At 42.9% G+C, this 20765-nt stretch overlaps 2 protein-coding genes across 5 annotated transcripts in view; both read right to left on the reverse strand.

Annotated features, from left to right (window-relative positions):
• Positions 1-5130: 5130 nt before the first annotated feature.
• Positions 5131-20765, reverse strand: part of ogt.L (O-linked N-acetylglucosamine (GlcNAc) transferase L homeolog) — an 80552-nt gene continuing 64917 nt past the window's right edge. For all 4 annotated transcript variants that reach the window (XM_018229083.2, XM_018229082.2, XM_018229087.2 and 1 more), the window contains 2 exons: positions 6675-6798; positions 5131-5615 (listed from right to left, as the gene is read on the reverse strand). In XM_018229083.2, coding sequence (XP_018084572.1) covers positions 5390-5615; positions 6675-6798 — 350 coding nt within the window. In that variant the 3' untranslated portion in view covers positions 5131-5389. The remainder of the gene's footprint in view (positions 5616-6674; positions 6799-20765) is intronic.
• LOC108698322 (protein kinase C delta type) lies at positions 11232-14146 on the reverse strand. The gene is made up of 8 exons (XM_018229718.2): positions 13954-14146; positions 13568-13717; positions 13303-13394; positions 12957-13019; positions 12630-12768; positions 12285-12467; positions 11776-11904; positions 11232-11562 (listed from the first exon to the last, which is right to left on the reverse strand). Exons 2-8 carry the CDS (start codon positions 13712-13714, stop codon positions 11437-11439), a joined length of 879 nt encoding a protein of 292 aa, XP_018085207.1. The 5' UTR covers positions 13715-13717; positions 13954-14146; the 3' UTR covers positions 11232-11436.

Here is a 20765-nt window from a genome sequence, read left to right on the forward strand (position 1 = left end):
AAATGTTTCTAATATAGTTATTTAGACAAAGATGTAATGTATAAAGGCTGGAGTGATTTGATGTACAACATGTCAGTCAGAACACTACTTCCTGCTTTTCAGCTCTCTTGGTTTACACTGACTGGTTACCAGGCAGTAACCAATCAGAGACTTGAAGGGGGGCCACATGGTTCATATCTGTTGCTTTTGAATCTGAGCTGAATGCTGAGGATCAATTGAAAACTCACTGAACAGATATGTACCATGAGGCCCCCCTTCAAGTCGCTGACTACCTCAGAGTTAGAGAGCTGAAAAACAGGAAGTAGTGTTCTGACTGATATGTTACACATCCAGTCACTCCAGCCATTATACATTACATCTTTGCCTAACTAACATTTTTTATTTTGCACATCCTATTTACCCAGTTTTTATTTTTACACTGAACTGTTCCTTTAAATCCTGTACGCAGCCCACTTCCTGAAATGTCTCACTCGTGGAATGCTGGGAAACCAAGGAAACTCAAGCTTATTCACTTTTGCTGATCTCGTGTGGATGTGAAATGCAATGTCTGTGTGAAAGAGAAGCATGTGCTCTGATTCTTTAGGAGAAGATATTGTTGGAAATTGCTCCGTTTCAGATGTTTGGATTTGAGTTTCTTTGCTGAGTGGAAACTTCAACATTTCTTGGTTTCTTTCTTTTTGGGGGTAATGAGGTTTATCGTGGCAACTGTTGTTTTGGTTTGTTTCCATCATCACCTTCTCAAGCATAGGAGGTTGTGAAGCAATACTCGTACCATTTGCTCTTATGCCGTTAGAATATCATATCAAATTATAATCAGTTATGAAATGTTTGGATACTATATGTTACAGATTGTGTCCCTTGTTTTCATTATTACTGCTGTAAAAGTAACATTGATGCTGGAATCACTTGTGATTTTATGGAAATAATGTTCTGTACACAGATGTTGATAAAAACAATAAACATTTATTGAAGTAAAGCATAATTATAAAGCATAAACATTTATCCATCTTTCTCCTCTTTACCCGTCACCTCCTTGGAAGTCAGCAGGAGAGACCTTAGATGTTAATTTTAGGCAGTTGCAGCAGAAGACGATGGTTGGTTTCCACGCAGCAGCTGTACACGTCTTTCAGAACTGGTGCAGATGACAATAGCCGATTACCTTGGATGTCACATGGCACTTACTCCTGACAGCCGGAATCTAGGAAGGAGAAATCCTCTAGGACCCTGTTATTGCTGTTCATCATTTTCTTCCTTGAAAAAAATGCAGATTCTCCATCGGAGTCACAGAAGTCCTCAACTGATCGCTAGACAAACACAAATAGTGCCTATAGTAGCAGTGGGGATAATAGTCTCTGGGAAGAGACTGTGAATGTGGGATAGCAGGTATAGTACGGTGATTTGGTGCCTATAGCAACAGTGGTATAATAATCTCTGGGAAGGGACAGTGGCTGTTGGAGAGATTGTGTCTATAGTAGCAGTGGGTACAGTTGTGTATTCAGTGGTTTGGGATGAGCAGTCAAATTCATCACCCACTCATATTGCATGTGGATGTTGTGCAGGTTATACTAGGTCTACTCCTTGTCTGCAAAATCAAAAGAGAACCTTATTAAGGCAACAGGACCTGTTATTTATAACCAGCAGATAGAATACTGTAATTTTATCACACTCTGTGGCATTCAGTAATAACTTGTTTTGAGTGATGCCTACATCCAGGCCTAGACTGACAATCCGTGGGTTGTGGCAAATGCCAGAGGGGCTGCTGGAAGATGACATAGATCAGTGCTGTCCAACTTCTGTGGTCTGTGATCTGCAATAATAACAGGCAGAGTTGGGCACTCACAGGCATAGTATGCCACACACAGGCAGAGCAGGACACACAGGCAGAGAATGTCACAGGCAGAATATGTCACACAGAGGCAGAGTAGAGCACAAACAGGCAGAGAAAGTCACACACAGGAAGAGTAGGGCACACACAGGCAGAGTATGTCAAATACAGGCAGAGCAGGGCACACGCAGGCAGACATGCAGGCAGAGTATGTCACACACAGGCAGAACAGGACACACAGGCAGAGTATGTCACACACAGGGAGAGTATGTCACACACAGGGAGAGCAGGACACACACAGGGATCATAGGGCAGGCAGAACAGAGTAGGAGACAGTTTCCACTGATCAGGACCACACTAAGATATACTACATACAGTGACACAGTACTGGTGCCCAATTAGCTTTTTCTATAAAGTGTGAACAGTTGAACAATGTGGGCAAATTCAGTCTGGGTCTCAGGTATGAACAGAATGGGGCTTTAGGGTGTGAACAATAGAGGTGTCACAAGTGTGAACAATACAGGGGATTCGTCTGAATTTGAGGTTTAAACAATGCAGGGGCCAGTTAATCTCTGTAGTGATACCTTTTAAATTTTATATATGGTAAACAGACACACCAGGCAGACTTTGATGTGGAGGGCCACATGAGGGGGGGGTCGTGGGCCGCCAGTTGGACAGCCCTGGTTTATGGGAAGGGGCTGTGGGATAGTAGGTATAATAGGGAGAGATGGTGCCTATAGCAGCACTAGGGATGATAGCCTCTGGGAAGACACTGTTACTTGGGATAACAGGTAAGCAAACACAGCAGGTAGTTTGGGGGGGGGGGGGGCCACGGGCCGCATGTGGTGCGCCAGTAGGACAGCCCTGACATTGACTGTCACTATTTATTGGAATGGTGGGGAGGCTTTTTGCGAGTCTGCGAGGAACGAGGCCGCTCAATTGAAATCTCTCTCCCTTGTCAGCGATTTCTGGAGGAAGCCGTGGTAGTAGAGGCGGCCATGATCGCCAGCTCTGGGTCCTGTAGCTGTGTGGCTGTATGGGAGTGATCTCTCGGGCTGCTGGTCTCCTAGCCGCGCACACTCCCCCTCACATTGAACTCGGCCGGGCAGCCTTCCTGCAGCTCCCCTGGCTGTTCCCGTCACATCACAGAGCCCATAGGAAGGGAGTCACTCTACAATGCCAGTGGCTGCCCAGCCACACACCTACAGGACCCAGAGCAGCCGATCATGGCTAAATAAGTACTTCAACATGGGTAACAATAACAACAAGAGCCCCCCGCAACCCCTCAGACCAGATTACAAGAATGGGGGGCCGATCGCTCCTTCCACCTGCAGTACCGCAGCTGTCTATCTTTATAAGCTGGTACTTGGGGGACACCATCTACTTGTGCTCTGACCCCTCCCCCTGGTTATGCCCCGGGCATAACTAACAAGGATCGCAGACACCTGTAGCGCAAAGTAATTAGGGCCACTGCTGCTGCTCCCTCTTAGGACCCCGCTTACCGGAAACACAGAGTATTATTAGCAAAGGGGGACGCATCCGAGATTGATCCGCTGCTCCCTCCGCCGCCTCCACTACCACGGCTTCCTCCAGAAATCGCTGACAAGGGAGAGAGATTTCAATTGAGCGGCCTCGTTCCTCTCAGACTCGCAAGACTCTTCTTCCCAGACTTAGACCCACTAGACCAATCACTGGAGTCACACTTCCACTGGCCCAGCGCTGCCTGCTTCTGTCAGAATATGGGATAGAGCCAGGGAAGAGAAATTCAGCACCGAACAATAGATCGTCGCCCTGTCGCCGTTTCTGAAAGGGACAGGAAGTGGAGTTTCAGTAAGTTATTTCTTAATAAAGGATTTGCAATTTTAAACTAATTTGTGTTGGTGTTTTGTTTTTTTTATGTATACTAATGAATTTTTTAAAAAAAAACAAATTTTTGATGTTACTGGTCCTTGAAATATATTGCAATATATGGACAAACAATCCCTGTTTTGTTTGAAGGGGAAGGTATCTTAAAAGTTTGAGGCACAAAATGTCTCAATGTCGTTAATATATTGATAATGGATTGAGTGCAGAGGACTCTTGTATTTGTCTGTATGAATCTCAGGCCTGACTGCATCACTGCTGTTAAATCTTTACCAATACTCTTAAGAGCATTATATGTGTGTCATTTAGGATCTGAATTAAATTAATGGATGAATGTTTTAGGTTTCTCCTTTGTTTGATAGCAGCAGTTTTGTAAAAAACAACCTATAGTGCCCATTTTACAAGAACTTGTTACCCCGATGATTTGTTCTTCTCCCAGTTCCTTCCCCTTTGGCCACGAGAACAGGACACAAAGCCCTGAGGACATCTCATTGACTCAGAAACCCAAAGTCAAATATGTGATGTTTTAAAGAGAAGAGAGTTGCCAGGAAATGATCTGTTGGCAACTGTTGATGGAATATGCACAAACGAGGGCATTATCAGGATTGTGCGGCTGTTTGGAATTAGAAGACTAAATATGGTGTGTAATTTGAATGGTGAATGTTTTTTATACGTTACTATATATACACTAAGAATCTATAGGGTTTATTTCATAACAGATTATGATTAGATATGCCATTTTGATATTCTAACAGCATGGTACGAGTATTGCTTCAGAACCTCCTATGCTTGAGAAGGTGATGATGGAAACAAACCAAAACAACAGTTGCCATGATAAACCTCATTACCCCCCAAAAAAAAAAAGAAACCAAATGCAAGAAATGTTGAAGTTTCCCCTGAGCAAAGAAACTCCAATCCAAACATCTGAAACTGAGCAATTTCCAACAATTTCTTTTAAAAAATTTCCAACAATATGTTTTCCTAAAGAATCAGAGCACATGCTTCTCTTTCACACAGACATCGCATTTCACATCCACACGAGATCAGTAAAAGTAAAAAGGCTTAAGTTTCCTTGGTTTCCCAGCATTCCGTGAGTGAGACATTTCAGGAAGTGGGCTGCGTGCAAAATGTAAAGGTAGATACAGAAAAAGTGTTTTATTTCTTAAAACACAAATACCACAACGCTGACCTTCCGCATCTGTCGTTACACAGACCTGCAAAGGAGACTGCTGCTCGTATCTCACTGTATTAACACACGGATTAATTCAAGACATGAATAGGCTGGTAAGAAAATCAAATAAAGCAGACATTTACTGGGAAGCGTTAAAGACATCTCATCTATACCAACCGTACACACACAGTTTGCTTGTAAACAGATGCCAGACATTAAAAGGCTACAAGTGGTTTATAAAACCTATAAAAAAGGACTAGAACACCATTAATGATGCTTAAGGTTTCTTTTTTTTTATTATTTAACCTGCAGTTAGCGAAGAGTTTAAAGCTGCGACTGAGCTAGCAGACACAAACAACAAACTGATAAGTTTAAAAGTTTAAATTGCAAATATACTGCAATACAAGGCTAAAAATGTATATGAACAAGTAAAACTGCCCATGGTATCATATTTGATGGATTAAGCAAAAAAAAAGACAAAGTCTAAAGACCAACAGGTGTTTAAATAATTCCTTCTGTCGCACAGAAAGTCAGCTCTGCAGCTCTCCAATGTGTTTGGCCGATATATTCGGAGCCAGCAGAGAGTCAAGAGAATTCGGTGCTTTCCACAGGCTTGATGAGATGATCACATTGTTTCCCGCAGCAAAATGCTCCCACATACAATCCCTCCAGTCCAGATCCATTGTGTATTGTTTGGTGTTAAAAATAGGGCCTGATATGCTTTGCTTCCAGACTTTAGCGCGGATTTTTTTCAGGCTGCGAAAGAGAAGGTTTCATTTCATTAATAATGACAGACTGCACCAAAGTATCAAATCAGAACTAGACAGATGACAGCTGGGCTTTGAGGACTCCTCCCACAACATTTCTTTCACTATCTCCCTGCACAAAATCGAGGGCCCTCTGTTGCCCCCAAAGTGCAGGGTCTGTCCCCTCTATAATTCCCACCACTGAACAAAACACAATCCTACATTACATAAATGAAAATAATTCTATGTTGAAAACAGAAATATGTCTGGTTATGTGTTTGTTGTAAACTAATTTCATATAAGGAAGAAACGTCTGTTTTAGAAATAACCATCAGTAGGGGATATATCTTTATATCTATATCTCCACACCAGGGAAAAGTTCAGCTGTAGAATTCTGCATCACCTTATCCATATAACCAGGCCACCCTTGACAGGCAACAAGGGATATGTCACCAAATTGATTTCCTTCTTGTACCTTTTAGCCCAATTTTCCTTGTACAGTGAAATCTTCGCTTTACAAAATGTAATTTAAAATTATTTCTGATTTTATGGGTTTTTGTGGTCCCACCAATATATGCATTTTTCTGATTTTACACTCATTTTTATGGCTGCAAACTGCTTTAATTTGCTTCCAGTAATCATGGAAAAGTTTTCCATGCCTGAAGGTTACAGCCTCCATATTGTATCCGCTATGCTATCATCCAAACTAGTACGTTAGGTCAGCAAATGCACAAAGCCATAGTAGTGTTTTTACTAGAGGTATGTTCTGATGGCTATTTGCTCTGCTACAAAACAAAGGACATGCTATAGATCTAAACAGGGAGGACTCTTGGAAGCGGGATGCTTGCACTTCTATTGGCAGGAATACTGTTGAAGGTGGGCAGTCTGGATCTACTACACCACATTAGTAAGTAAGTGAAGTAAGTAAGGCTTAGTAAGTGAATATGCACCCTAACAGATGGACAACATCTATGTGTAACAAACAGGAAGAACTGAATTCCAACTTCCTATAGGTCACCTTAGCAATGTTTCTGATTTAAATCTTACTTACTTAATACTTTCAACTTACTGTTCCAGATCAGTTTGCAGTTTCATAGCAATATCCCCATGATCTTGCCAACTTTTAGCGATTAGCTCAGGGCAGCCAAAACATGAAAGCTGTGAAGCAGCCACTCTTGATGCAAGTGTATCGCCTGCAGAAGGGGAAATGCAGCACATGTTAAGTTTATCAGCAAATATACAGAAAATCGGGCAATAAATAAAGCCAATTTAGGTTACCTTACAGATGATAAGTGGGACTGACAGCTATAAGGTCTAGATCTGAAGCAATTGCTTATTTACAAGGGTGAGTAAATAGATCTTAAGAGGCACCTATCAGCCAACAATTGTTTCCTCCACTGAAGGTGCTGGCTAGCAGAGCCTGTACTCCGGACGGGGGAAATAGAAAGCTTCTAATAAAATCCCAGATTCCTGTGCAGCAGTCATGTTGGAGCACACGCACATGTATAATGAACAGAGTGTGGACTGTGTTGGTCGGCAGTGCCTTTTCAGAGGAAAATACATCCGTTGCTGGTTTAGGGCTTACTACCTCCCCTGTAACAAGTAGAGTTAATTTAACACAAGTGAATGAGCTTTGTATAAACAGCCCCCTTCCTCCACCTCTTTGTTGTAAGTATTCTGAATTATACGTTATATTCCCAGCAGACAAGAACTGCCCAATGGGCACAATGATTCCATTGCAGCTGTGATGATTCAACTACACTGTGTCACTACATATAGATGCTGGGGTCAAATGGTTGCCAGCTGATTAGTGGAAAAACAACAAGTTGATAAAAGGAGGATCACTATCAATATCTGGGGCCCACTTATAAATATCGGGCAAACCTGAAGTAACCCATAGCAACCAATCACATGATCGCGTTCTCAGTTCTACCAATAAACTAACCACTGATTGGACGGTACGGGATACTCCAGCCACTGATTTAGCCTGCTGAGCCCTATTTGCAAAGCACACAAACAGGATTTCCCTGGAAATTAGCGCCAACAGATAAGCGAGTGACGCCATAGCGCTACTGTATGCGCCTGTGCTGATATTATTAGCGTTTCCTTCGAGTCACTTGCCTGCTCCCCACTGCCTTTCCGCTCCAGCCGACCCTTGCAGAGATTCTCTCCATTAGACTCCGACCCCCGGCTGCCATGTTATTCCACTGTTCTGAAGATGATGAACAACAGCAACAAGCAACACTGAGATTCAAAATTGCCGCGACGCGGAAGCCTATTACCACTTCCGCCGGAAATGCTTACCATATGGGGCAGTGTCAGCGCTAGAAGTGTACGTCATACGCCGCTCTAGCGCAGTCGCAAACTTTGTGGTAGTTGCAGTAGAACAGGGCAGTAGGGCTTCATGTCTCCTCCAAGGGGTCTCTTTGCTCACTGGATTGTGACTATATAGAACTATTTGCAGTCCATCAGTGGAAATGCCGAGTTGCCATTAACGTTTATTTACAAAGATGACAAGGAGGAGGGAACCCAGTGAAACTTGTGAAAATGCACTTTTCCCTCTGTGTGCCAGACCAGTGCTGATTTAAATCAGACATATTGTGTCAATAACAGCAGGAGCCAGTGCCTTATACTTGTTTAAATCTAGAGGGCATGTGTTTAAACAAGATGTGTTTTGTACTGAATGATTAAAAAGTAGCACTGGTCCTGCCCATCTGTTCCAACTTCTGCTGCTCCTTTACCCACGTTATACAGTGGAGCAGGGTTGCCAGGTCTCATTTGCAAAACCAGCTTTAGGGGCAAATTAACTAAAGGGCAAAGTGTTAAACGCTGGCAAAAATTCGCTAGCGTGACGTAATTTCCAGACTTCGCCGATTTACTAATGGGCGCTGGTGTAAATTCGCTAGCGAAGGCGATGGACTGTAGCTTTACTTCACACTCTTAACGCCAGGCGAATTTTCGCTCTGGCGAATGGACGTAACTACGTAAATTCAGTAAGATGCGGATTTTAGTGAAATAAGTTTTTTTTTGAGGAATTCCTATCTACTCTATTGCACTTCGCCTGGTCTGAGGTGGCAAAGGCAAATCTGCACGTGAAAAAAGAGTCTAAAAAATAAATGAATATATGTGAAAATACGCCTTTTTCAAAATTTTTCCTGTTTCCCAAATTTTTACATGAAGCAAAATGGGACAGATTCGCCCGTCACCAGGGGTGTAACTACAGAGGGGGGCTAGGAGGTATATGGGCCCCATAAACCATATGGTGGCCTGCAGATTGCGCCAAAATTGTCTGAAATTGAGTTAAGTCACGGGAATGATTAAGAGTGACAGAAGTGTCTAGTATGCCTACACAACAGCAATTACCCTATTTCTATACAAGAATAAAGAAAAGAAATGGAGGAGGAGACTGATGATAATAAGTGATTAAAAGAATAAAGAAAGTGAATGTCAAATAAGGAAAAATAGTTTGGAGAGTTGGCCTGTGGCCATAGGTTTTCTGGTGGGCATCCCAGTCCGACTGCCCATACACCAGTGGCTCCCATATTAAGGAACTCACTGTTTACCCCAGGTCTCCAAGCCCAACAATTTAAATGGTGGTCCGACCACAACATCTGGGTGAGATACCGATTTTGTTCGATTTCTAGGCCATATTTCCTACAACTACTTATACAGAGAAATACTCTATTCCACCATACGAAACATTCAGATTACAGCAAATATAACATTACAGCAACAGGTATACAGTGCAGATAAGACCATCCTCTACCCCAGGGATAACCATATATGTCAGCATGGAACAAGGACTTAAAGGACCAGTGACATAAAAAAATTTGTTAGTACACATCAAAAAAAAACATCAACACAAATTATACTTTAAAATCACAAAGCCTTTATTAAGAAATAACTTACAGAAACTGCACTTCCTGTCCTGTTCAGAAAGGACAACCATCGATCCTGCTGGGCTCGATTTCTCCTCCTTGCTACTCTACTGCATGTGAAGGAACAACATGGATGCGATGCAGTGACTGCCTGGCCCCCTCCTCCTCCTGCACTATAGCTGGTGTTGCTGGTGATGAGAAACGGCCGCTGCTGCTGCTCCTGCAGCTGCCATTGTTCCGCTGTTCCCTCCACCGCTTCTTCCTGGGTTCTTCCCCTTTGGCACTTCCATCTAGTTGAGCAGGAGACGTGAGTGTGTGCGCTGCTCCCCCCCCCCAGCCAGCCCGCTTTACATTTCACAGCCGCAGAAACTATTCTGGGCAGTCTTGTTCTGAAGCTGCAGCCCCCAGTGAGCCGGGAGAGACAGAGAGAGGCTGTGCGGCTGTGAAATGCAGGCCGATGCCGATCATCCATCATTCCGGTCAGGGGATCTTGCAGGGAGGAGAAATCGATCGATGCAGTATGGATGGTCGCCTTTTCGCCGTTTCTGAAGAGGACAGGAAGTGGATTTTCTGTAAGTTATTTCTTAATAAAGGCTTTGCTTTTTAAAAGTTTCATTTTTCTTGGTGTTTATAACAAATTTTTTAAAAAAAATTTATGTTACTGGTCCTTTAAATAGAGAGTCAGATAATGAGGTCTGGGAACAAATCTGGCTTATTGCTAAAAAATCCTCAAATGTTTCCTTACAAGAAACTAACTATAAAGTCCTCTTCAGATGGTACCTGGTGCCTGCTCGCATTGCAAAATTCTTTCCATCGACTGGTGCCAGATGCTTTAGGGGTTGCAATGAATTAGGGACAATGTTCCGTACTTGGTGGTCATACACTAATGTTCAGAGGTTTTGGATAAGGATCCTTAATAAGATACACTCAGTTTTGGAAATTTTTATTCCTAGAGACCCTGGAATAGTTTTGTTGGGTATAAAACCTAAAGACTTCAACAACACTCAGTTTCGCTTATTCACCACTATTATGACAGCAGCTAAGAGGACCTTGGCTGGTGCCTGTAAACAAAAACATATCCCAATAGACCCAGTTAAATCCAGAGTAGATTGGATTATGATTCAGGATAAAATGACAAGCATCTTACTGGACTCTCACAATAAATTCCTGTTGACCTGGGGCCCCTGGATCGCATATACAGTAGATATAGACCTAATGGACCCATTTCCCTTTTCTCTCCATAAGTAACCCACTAGTGTAGAAGTTATACTTGCATTGTTTATTTTTTGCTTCTCAATTAATGAAGTACTTTGAAGTAGTCATAGTAGTTCAACTGTTGACACATAAACTGTATTACCGATTGTTAACAATGTTTAGATACTATATGTTACAGATTGTGTCCCTTGTTTTCATTATTACTGCTGTAAAAGTAACATTGATGCTGGAATCACTTGCATTTTATGGAAATAATGTTCTGTACACAGATGTTGATAAAAACAACAAACATTTATTGAAGTAAAGCATAATAATAAAGTATAAACATTTATCCATCTTTCTCCTCTTTACCCGTCACATCCTTGGAAGTCAGCAGGAGAGACTCTGGGGTAAATTTATCAAAGAGTGAAGTTCCACCACTAGAGTGAAATTCCGCAGCTCTCAATTCATTTCTATGGGATTTTGAAAGGCGTATTTATCAATGGGTGAAAGTGAAAGTTCACCCTTTGATGAATACGCCTTTAAAAATCCCATAGAAATGAATGTAGAGTGGCGGAATTTCACTCTAGTTGCGGAACTTCACTATTAACTTAATTCTTTGATAAATATAACCCCTTAGATGTTAATTTTAGGCAGTTGCAGCAGAAGACGATGGTTGGTTTCCACGCAGCAGCTGTACACGTCTTTCAGAACTGGTGCAGATGACAATAGCCGATTACCTTGGATGTCACATGGCACTTACTCCTGACAGCCGGAATCTAGGAAGGAGAAATCCTCTAGGACCCTGCTATTGCTGTTCATCATTTTCTTCCTTGAAAAAAATGCAGATTCTCCATCGGAGTCACAGAAGTCCTCAACTGATCGCTACAAAAACAAAAATGTAATTATATATTCAGCATACCAAAAAAATCCTCCCAATTTCTAGGAATTATTAAATCTGTCCCCTGCATTACTTTGTGCATGAGTTTATGGTACTGATTATTATGTGAAAACCCATTCTGGCTCCGGTGTTTGAGTGCGTCTCGTACTAACAGTAAAGCAGCAGTTCCCTGTTGCTTGGATCAGTCACATACTCACCACTGCTAGCTGGAAAGGTGGTTGTACTTGGCGATTTTCCAGTTGCACCCAGTCAATATGATGGAAGAAAGGGTGCTTCCTGATGTTCCCGGTTGTGCCAAGGCGAAGATGCTGGTCTTTCTTCAATAGCTTAAATAATAAAATATTATTGTACAGAGATCAGTAAATTTATACACATAAAAAGATACTGACAATGAAAAAACATTATAGGAAACACAAAACTGATCCATCTATGTTCCATCTGCCAGCCTGTTCATTTCCTTTGGGCTACACATACAGTATTATGGCTTCTGGAGATACAGCTAAAGTGCACAGTAATGACATTTAGACATGCCCATTTCCGCGGAGGGCACATCCTAATTTTCTGTAGCCCGGCACGGATTATACCTATTTAGGCTTACGTTACGGTATTTAAGAATACATGTATTTGAAAATGCAAAAGAATGAAAAATGCACGTTAAGCTAATGTCTCATTCATATTATTTCACAGTATCATTGCTTATACTCACTGCTTGCAGGAGATCCACCAGTTCTTTACTGAGCCAGCTGGGATAAATGGGCTCCTCCATGAGTGCTGATAGTTGATTCCCATTTTTGGCGAAAAATGGGAATATGGAGGTGGCCATTTGGTAGAAGATGATACCCAAAGACCACCAATCTGCTGCTGCGTTGTACTGCTCTCCTTGGAGCACCTTGAAGAGAAGACACAGATTGTTTAACAAGGTAATAGCTCATAAAATGCAGAGTTATAAGAATCAACTCAATAGATTCATACCCCCAACTGCATGTAGTTTGTAGGCAGAGCCATATATACCCATTGCTATTACTGTGCTGTGCAGAATTGGGGTTCTCACCTCTGGTGCCATATATCTGGTTGTTCCAATCAGGCCTGTGGTGGTGTTGTTCCCGACCATGTTGTCCATTGCCAGACCAAAGTCAGCTATTTTTATGTGTCTTTCTCCGTCTAGCAGGATGTTAGCTGGTTTCAGGTCACTGCAAGAATAAAATTAGACACAGGTTGAGTAGGTATTAGGAAAATGTAAGGGAGATATGTACATATAGAAAATGGTGTGGTAAAGAGCACAATTGCACAAATTGCACAGATTTGCCTTGAACAAGTGAGGTCATAAATTACAAAATAAAAACACTAGATAAATCAGAGACAAGAGCATTTTACTAACCGATGGATGATGCCGTTGGAATGAAGGAACTGCAGGCCGCAAATCATCTCTGCTGCGTAGAACCTTATTAAAGGGGAAAAAACAAAAACATTCCTTCAGTGACTATATATAATATTATTTATTATTGTTCTTTTCTTACAAGTATTCAGAATCATCACAGATGATACAGCCTGTAAGTTCTACTGGGTAGGAAACTCCTTCCAATTTACCCCTCATCCACTTGTTAATGAATAGGATTGACATAATCATTCATTTTTTTTAAAGAGAAGTCCTATTAACTTAATGAAACACAAATTCTGTCTGTCTGTTACTCCCTATTCTCCTTTACAAGTGATATTTTACTTACGCGATGGTGTCTTCCTTCAGGTGTCCTGCCTTCCTCATCGCAGCCATAAGTGTACCCCCTCTGATGTACTCCAGGATGATATAGGCATGGTTCTGGTCAGGGAGGCAAACAATGAGAGTGAAACACATGAATAGATAGAAAACAACTGGACAATATAATGCGGGTAGCACCCACTGAGATTTGCGCCATGAAACTACAATTTAGCAGCCCATGGCACTCCTGCAGTTGGGTGTACCTTTGGTACATGAGGGTTATTAAATGTTACCTTTGATTGAAAGGCCCCATAGGCGTGACATAGGAAAGGGCTGCCCTTAGCAACCTTTAGCACGCGGACTTCCATCTCAGTCTCTGGTGTCTTCTCTGAGATCTTCATGGCTACGCGTTGTTTCCTGCTGGTCCAAGTAGCCATCATGACCTGAGAGAGGCAGAGGGGAGAGTAAATATTACATGGTCTCTTGATGGGACACAGACACTCATTTCCAGAGACAACCTAGAGCTTTGTAGTACAGTATAACTGATACTATATGATAACTAAATTAATTTATTTTATCTTAAAAAAAAAACAAATGTATTGACATTTCATTCATAGTTCTATTTCCAATTATCAACTTCAAAAATGTTATCAGTATTTCGCAGTGAATATATACTTACTTTGGCAAAGGATCCTCGTCCAAGCTCAGAGTGGAATCTGAAGCAGTCGATGTTAATTGAGGCAGGTCTTGTGGCTGGAACACAGGGTCTCTTCTTTCTGCTGCTTCCTTCTCCTGTTTGAAAGAAATCACATTAACAACTCTGCAAATACATTGTCTCTTATAGGGGAAATAAACTCTAGTGTGTATTAGAGGGTTTATTCAGTTGCATATTAGTTCAAAAAGCCAAAGTTGATGTAACACATTGAAACTCCCTCATGTAAATCCCTAACTGGCCATTACAAGGTTACTTAATAATTTTATTGTTAATGTTAGCAGGTTGTCCTGCACCAGCAGATCAGCAAAGGTTTGGAATGTTCTCCGCAGTGATGTAGCCCTAACAGCCATTCCTATAATGATCCCTGTTCCTAATAATAAAAGGCCATTTTGGATAACTATAGAATGCATTGCATGAAGCTGATTGGAGTATGCTTTATAATTATGCCTGGATTGAGATTTAAAATACACTGTGGTATTTCAAGTACAAGTACACTGAGGCCCAAACAGTAGTGATGGCGAATTTGCGCGATTCGCCGCCAGCGAATAAATTTGCGAAACGCCCGCGAAAATTCGCGGAAAAAATTCGCCGGCGTCAAAAAAACGGGCGCCGGCGTCAAAACGAGACGCCGGCGCTGTTTCGTGAATTTTCCGCCGTTTCGCGAATTTCTCACGAAATTCATGAATTTTTCGGCGAAGCGAAACGACGCAAATTCGCCCATCACTACCAAACAGCCCCCACTAAATTAAAATTTGTCATTCTATGGCAGCTTCCAGCAGCCCTTTGGCATTTGCTAGTCTGGGGCAGATAATAATTCTCAGGATCTCATTAATATGCCTTTTGCTGTTTTGCCTTGTCAAAACCAGAGGACATTATTTGATTAAAAAAGAAATATCTTATGTATTAGCTTCAATATCATCTATAGAAAGCATGTTGTAATTTTGGGAGGAAATAAGACCTCCCCACAATTTACCAAGGGTATATGTTTTACAGGCCAATATGAATAGTCAATAAAAAAGTTAAACTGGGGGGGTTGTGCCAGTAATTGCTATTTAGCAGTTATATTCCCAAATAGGCCCAACTGTTGCAGCACATTAAAGGGACCTAATAATGTTACAATGCACTCAGTTGCAATATTAACAGATAAATGGAAGAGTAAATGGGGAATGGGCTAAAGGTGCTTGTGTCTGGCTGATTCTCCTTACCTGCACTTCTCTCTGGGCTCCTTGTTCTTTTCCGTAGAATTCTCCCCTTTTCTTCTTGCTTTTTGCTCTCCTTCCTGATATCTTCTCTCATCTTTTTATCCACCTCAAACTTCTCCTCAAAATTCTCCTCTGATTTTTTAGCTTTTTTGCTCATTCTACACTGCTTTGATGTAGATTTTTCTTCATCCTCCTCACGACTCCTTTTCATCTTCTTCCAGGCTCCTGGGCCTCTCTTCTTTATTTGAAAGCACTTAGGCTTCATTTTGGCGTTTCTGCCCTCCTCTAGTCCTCCTTAACTCCTCTCTTCCTCCTTCTCTCCTCTAGTCCTCCTTCCCTCCTCTAGTTCTCCTTCTCTCCTCTAGTCCTCCTTAAATTCTCTCTTCCTCCTTCTCTCCTCTTGTCCACCTTCTTTGCTCTAGTCCTCCTCCTTTCTCCTCTAGTCCTCTTTAACTCCTCTCTTCCTCCTTCTCTCCTCTAGTCTTCCTTCTCTCCTCTAGTCCTCCTTAAATTCTCTCTTCCTCCTTCTCTCCTCTTGTCCACCTTCTTTGCTCTAGTCCTCCTAAACTCCTCTCTTCCTCTCCTCTAGTCCTTCTCTCCTCTGTTCCTCCTTCTCTCCTTCTCTCCTCTAGTCCTCTTTAACGCTTCTCGTCCTCCTTCTCTCCTCTAGTCCTCCTTCTCTCCTCCTTTAGATCAAAAACTCTCCAAAAATCCTCCAATACACACAAAACTCTTCTCCACTATCTTAAGTCTGTCGCTAGCTGCACCCCTGTCACTAACCAACTTTCAACTGGTCCAGTATCCTCTGCTATGCAGCCTGTAACTGTCACTATGTGGCAGTTAAACTTAACAGTTGAATCCCAGACTGATAACTTACATTTGCAATACATTTCAAGTCATATAATTCAAGAGTTGAAATCACAGTGAGAAGTGGAAAAACATACTTCTGTCTTTGGAAGACACCAGTCACACCTCAAATAGAGATGAGGGGAGGGTATCTGTAAATAAAGCTCCCCAGATGTGACTAGACTACAACAATACTTTTATATACCTAATGATTGGATTTTAGGGAGAATTTTAAAATATTCAGTATGATACATTCATTGTAATATAGCATTTCATTATAAATTATTAATTGTATTGGTTGCATGTGGCAGGTTTAACCAAAGATGAATTCACAGAATGACAATATTGTGCCATTATTAAATTTAATGGAGGGTCCAGCCGTGTTGCACTTTCTGGATTAGCCAAGCCCCCCTTTGAACCCAAAGCACAAGCCGCCAAGCCTCCCAAGAGAGCAGATGCTCCTTAAAGGAAGCTGAAGCCACCATAGAAACTGCAGAGAACAAAGAAGACCACCCTCCAAACATTAAAGTTAAGTTGCACTGAACACCAATGATCTTTTTTTTAAGCTCTGGCCCCATTTTTTAATTTTATGGGGGGCACCTATGTTTTTTTAAACTTGTTGGGGAGTCCTGGCCACTAATGTTTTGTAGCTTTTATGGGGGAGTTAGCCAACAATCTTTTTTTATTACATTCTTTGGGAGCTGGAGCTGTTTTTTTTTTATTGGTATTTCAAATCACATTGTCCATATATTAAAGCTTGGTAGTGGTAATAAACATATTTTTTTTAATTTTTATGAGGGGACTAGCCACCAATATATATATTTTTTTTATTTTTATTGGGGGCCCTGATCACCAATTTTTTTTAAACCTGTGTAAGAGCACTGGCCACCATTTAGGGTTGCCACCTTTTAGCCCGGTGGAGACCTGGCAGGGGGTGGGCCATGATGTGGAGGGGGCGGGCTGTGACATGGAGGGGGTGGACAGTGACATTGGGGGGCAGGGCTATGATTCGATGATCCTGCCCAGTATTTCTAATTTGAAATGCCGAGCTGTCTGGGTTAAAACCAGACAGGTGGCGAACCTATCACCAATGGTTAGTTTTAACTTGTGTAATTGGCCCTGGTCATCAGTGTTTTTTATTTTTTTCACTTGTGTAGGGCACACTGGCTAATTGACCAACGGATTAAACTAAATGACTCTTATTTGCACATCAGAAATGCAGACGAATTCTGGGGGCCTAGAAACTGTTGTGGTATTGTGCCCATGATTTCTTATGGCAGCCCTGGTCATAATAACAAAAAAAAATAGAGCAGCCTTTCTTGCAGTATCAGCAGGGCCACCATTAGAAATCACAGGGCCCCATACAAGCCCCAACCTGCCTGCCAAGCCCCACCCCAGATCCTGCCCACTCCCCTGGCCACACCCCTGCCAAATTTGTCAAAACCCCACCTACTCCCTGCCCAAAATACAGAACCTGGGCACAAGGATATAACAGTGGCAGTGCCCAATGAAGGAGGAAGAGCAGGTGGAAGAGTAAGAGGAATAGCAGGCAGAAGAACAGGCAGAAGAGCAGGAGGAAGAGCAGGAGGAAGAGCAAGAGGAATAGCAGGTGGAAGAACAGGCAGAAGAGCAAGAGGAATAGTAGGCGGAAGAACAGGCAGAAGAGCAGGTGGAAGAGCAAGAGGAATAGTAGGCGGAAGAACAGGCAGAAGAGCTGGAGGAAGAGTAGGCGGAAGAACAGGTAGAAGAGCAGGAGGAAGAGCAGGAAGAAGAGCAGGCGGAAAGGCAAGAGGAATAGCAGCGGAAGAACAGGTAGAAGAGCAGGAGGAAGAGCAGGCGGAAGAGCAGGAGGAAGAACAGGAGGAAGAGCAAGAGGAATAGCGGGTGGAAGAACAGGCAGAAAAGCAGGAGGAAGATCAGGCGGACTGGGGGGCCAGGGAAGGAGGGAAGGGCTGAGACGGCTGGGGTATAGGGACGGCTCCCAGGTGGGCGGTGCAGCCAATGAGGTAGGCTGCGCGGAGGCATAGCCGATAGAGCTGGATATAGAGCGGGAAGGGGTGGGGTGTAGCGCTGAGGGAGGTAGTGCGCGCCATTGGGGACAGGCCAGAAGGGAGCGCTCCGGGATTATCACTCTACTTTAAGGGGGGCCTGGCTCTTTTGAAAAGTGCAGCACTGCCAGGCCCCCCCTTCAGGCCCGGGCCCAGTACACTTGTACCCCCTGTGCCCCCCTGATGGTGGCCCTGAGTATCAGAGACAAGAGAGAGACACACATGCATATCAGTCACGTGAAATAAAAGAGTATGCTTTGTTTCCATCTGTAACTGTATGCTCCATTTGTGCTTGTCCATGTGCAGACTGATCACAAATTACATTTATTATATTTACAGTATATTCTGCCTGGCTTTTTGTTAGGGCTCAATATATTAAACAGGGAAGACAATTTAGGATTTTTGGTTTAGTTGAACATACAGATATTGTAAAGCTTTGTGTAAAGGATTTGTGTAAATGTTGAACTTTACTAGACAGAAGATGTTGCCACTGAAGGCTACAGTGACAGGCCAAACCAGAAGTTTTGCCAATGCAATCAGTGATGTCCTGTCTATAGTCTGGAACTAAGCACTGACTCTTCTGTGTTCGCTGAGAAACAAGGGAGTGAAATGTGACCGAAATCCGCAGTCGATATCTCAACACTTGCCCAACAGGTTGCACAGAAAAGGCTTGTACAGCAGGTATAGTAGAGAGAGATGGTGCCTATAGTAGCAGTGGGGATAACAGTCTTTGGGAAGTGGCTGTAGCTATGGGATAAGAGGTATAGTAGGGAGAGGTGGTGCCTATAGTAGCAGTGGGATAATAGCCTCTGAGAAGGGACTGTGGTTGTGGGATAACAGGTATAGTATGGAGAGATGGTGCCTATAGTAACAGTGGGATAATAGTCTCTGGGACGAGACTGTAACTGTGGGATAGCAGGTATAGTAGGGAGAGATGGTGAATACAGTAACAGTGGGGATAATAGTCTCTGGGAAGAGACTGTGACTGTCTGATAGCAGGTATAGTAGGGAGAGATGGTGTCTATAGTAGCAGTGGGGTTAATAGTCTATGGGAAGAGACTGTGGCTGTGGGATAGCAGGTATAGTTGGGAGAGATGGTGCCTACAGTAACTGTAAGGATAATAGTCTCTGGGAAGGGATTGTGGCTGTGGGATAATAGGTATAGTAGGGAGATATGGTGAATATAGTAACAGTGGGATAATAGTCTCTGGGAAGGAACTGTGGCTGTGGGATAGCAGGTATTGTATGGAGAGATGGTGCCTATATTAGCAGTTGCGTAATAGTCTCTGGGAATGGATTGTGGCTGTGGGATAGCAGGTATAATAGGGAGAGATGGTGTCTATAGTAGCAGTGGGATAATAATCTCTGGGAAGGGACTGTGGCTGTGGGATAGCAGGTATAGTAGGGAGAGATGGTGCCTATAGTAACAGTGGGAATAATAGTCTCTGGAAAGAGAATGTGACTGTGGAACAGCAGGCATAGAAGGGAGAGATGGTGCCTATAGTAGCAGTGGGATAATAATCTCTGGGAAGGGACTTTGGCTGTGGGATGGCAGGTATTGTAGGGAGAGATGGTGGCTATTGTAACAGTGGGAATAATAGTCTCTGGGAAGGGACTTTGGCTGTGGGATAGCAGGTATAGTAGGTAGAGATGGTGCCGATAGTAGCAGTGGGGATAATAGTCTTTGGGAAGGGACTGTAGCCGTGGGATAGCAGGTATAGTAGGGAGAGATGGTGCCTATAATAGCAGTGGGATAATAGTCTCTGGGAATGGACTGCGACTGTGGCATAGCAGGTATAGTAGGGAGAGATGGTGCCTATAATAGCACTAGAGATAATAGTCTCTGGGAAGAGATTGTGACCATGGGATAACAGGTATAGTAGGGAGAGATAGTGCCTATAGTAACAGTGGGATATTAGTCTCTGGGAAGGGGCAGTTGGATAGCAGGTATACTAGGGAGAGATATGCCTATAGTAGCGGTGGGATAATAGCCTCTGGGATGGGACTGTGACTGTGGGATAGCAGGTATAGTAGGGAGAGATGGTGCCTACAGTAACTGTGGGAATAATAGTCTCTGGGAAGGGATTTTGGCTGTGGGATAGCAAGTATAGTAGGGAGAGATGATGCCTATAGTAGCAGTGAGATAATAATCTCTGGGAAGGGACTTTGGCTGTGGGATAGCAGGTAGAGAGATGTGAGAGATGGTGCCTATAATAGCAGTTGGGGTAATAGTCTTTGGGAAGGGACTGTAGTTGTGGGATAATATTTATAGTAGGGAGAGATAGTGAATATAGTAGCAGTGGGATAATAGCCTCTGGGAAGGGACTGTGGTTTTGGGATAACAGGTATAGTAGGGAGAGATGGTGCCTATAGTAACAGTGGAATATTAGTCTCTGGGAAGGGGCAGTTGGATAACAGGTATAGTAGGGAGAGATGTGCCTATAGTAGCAGTGGGATAATAGCCTCTGGGAAGGGACTGTGGTTGTGGGATAGCAGGTATAGTAGGGAGAGATGGTGAATATAGTAACTGTGGGAATAATAGTCTCTGGGAAGAGACTGTGACTGTCTGATAGCAGGTATAGTAGGGAGAGATGGTGCCTATAGTAGCAGTGGGATAATAGTCTCAGGGAAGGGATTGTGGCTGTGGGATAGTAGGTATAGTAGGGAGAGATGGTGCCTA

This window comes from Xenopus laevis, chromosome 8L (genome assembly GCF_017654675.1).
Source record: "Xenopus laevis strain J_2021 chromosome 8L, Xenopus_laevis_v10.1, whole genome shotgun sequence".
NCBI lineage: Eukaryota > Metazoa > Chordata > Amphibia > Anura > Pipidae > Xenopus > Xenopus laevis.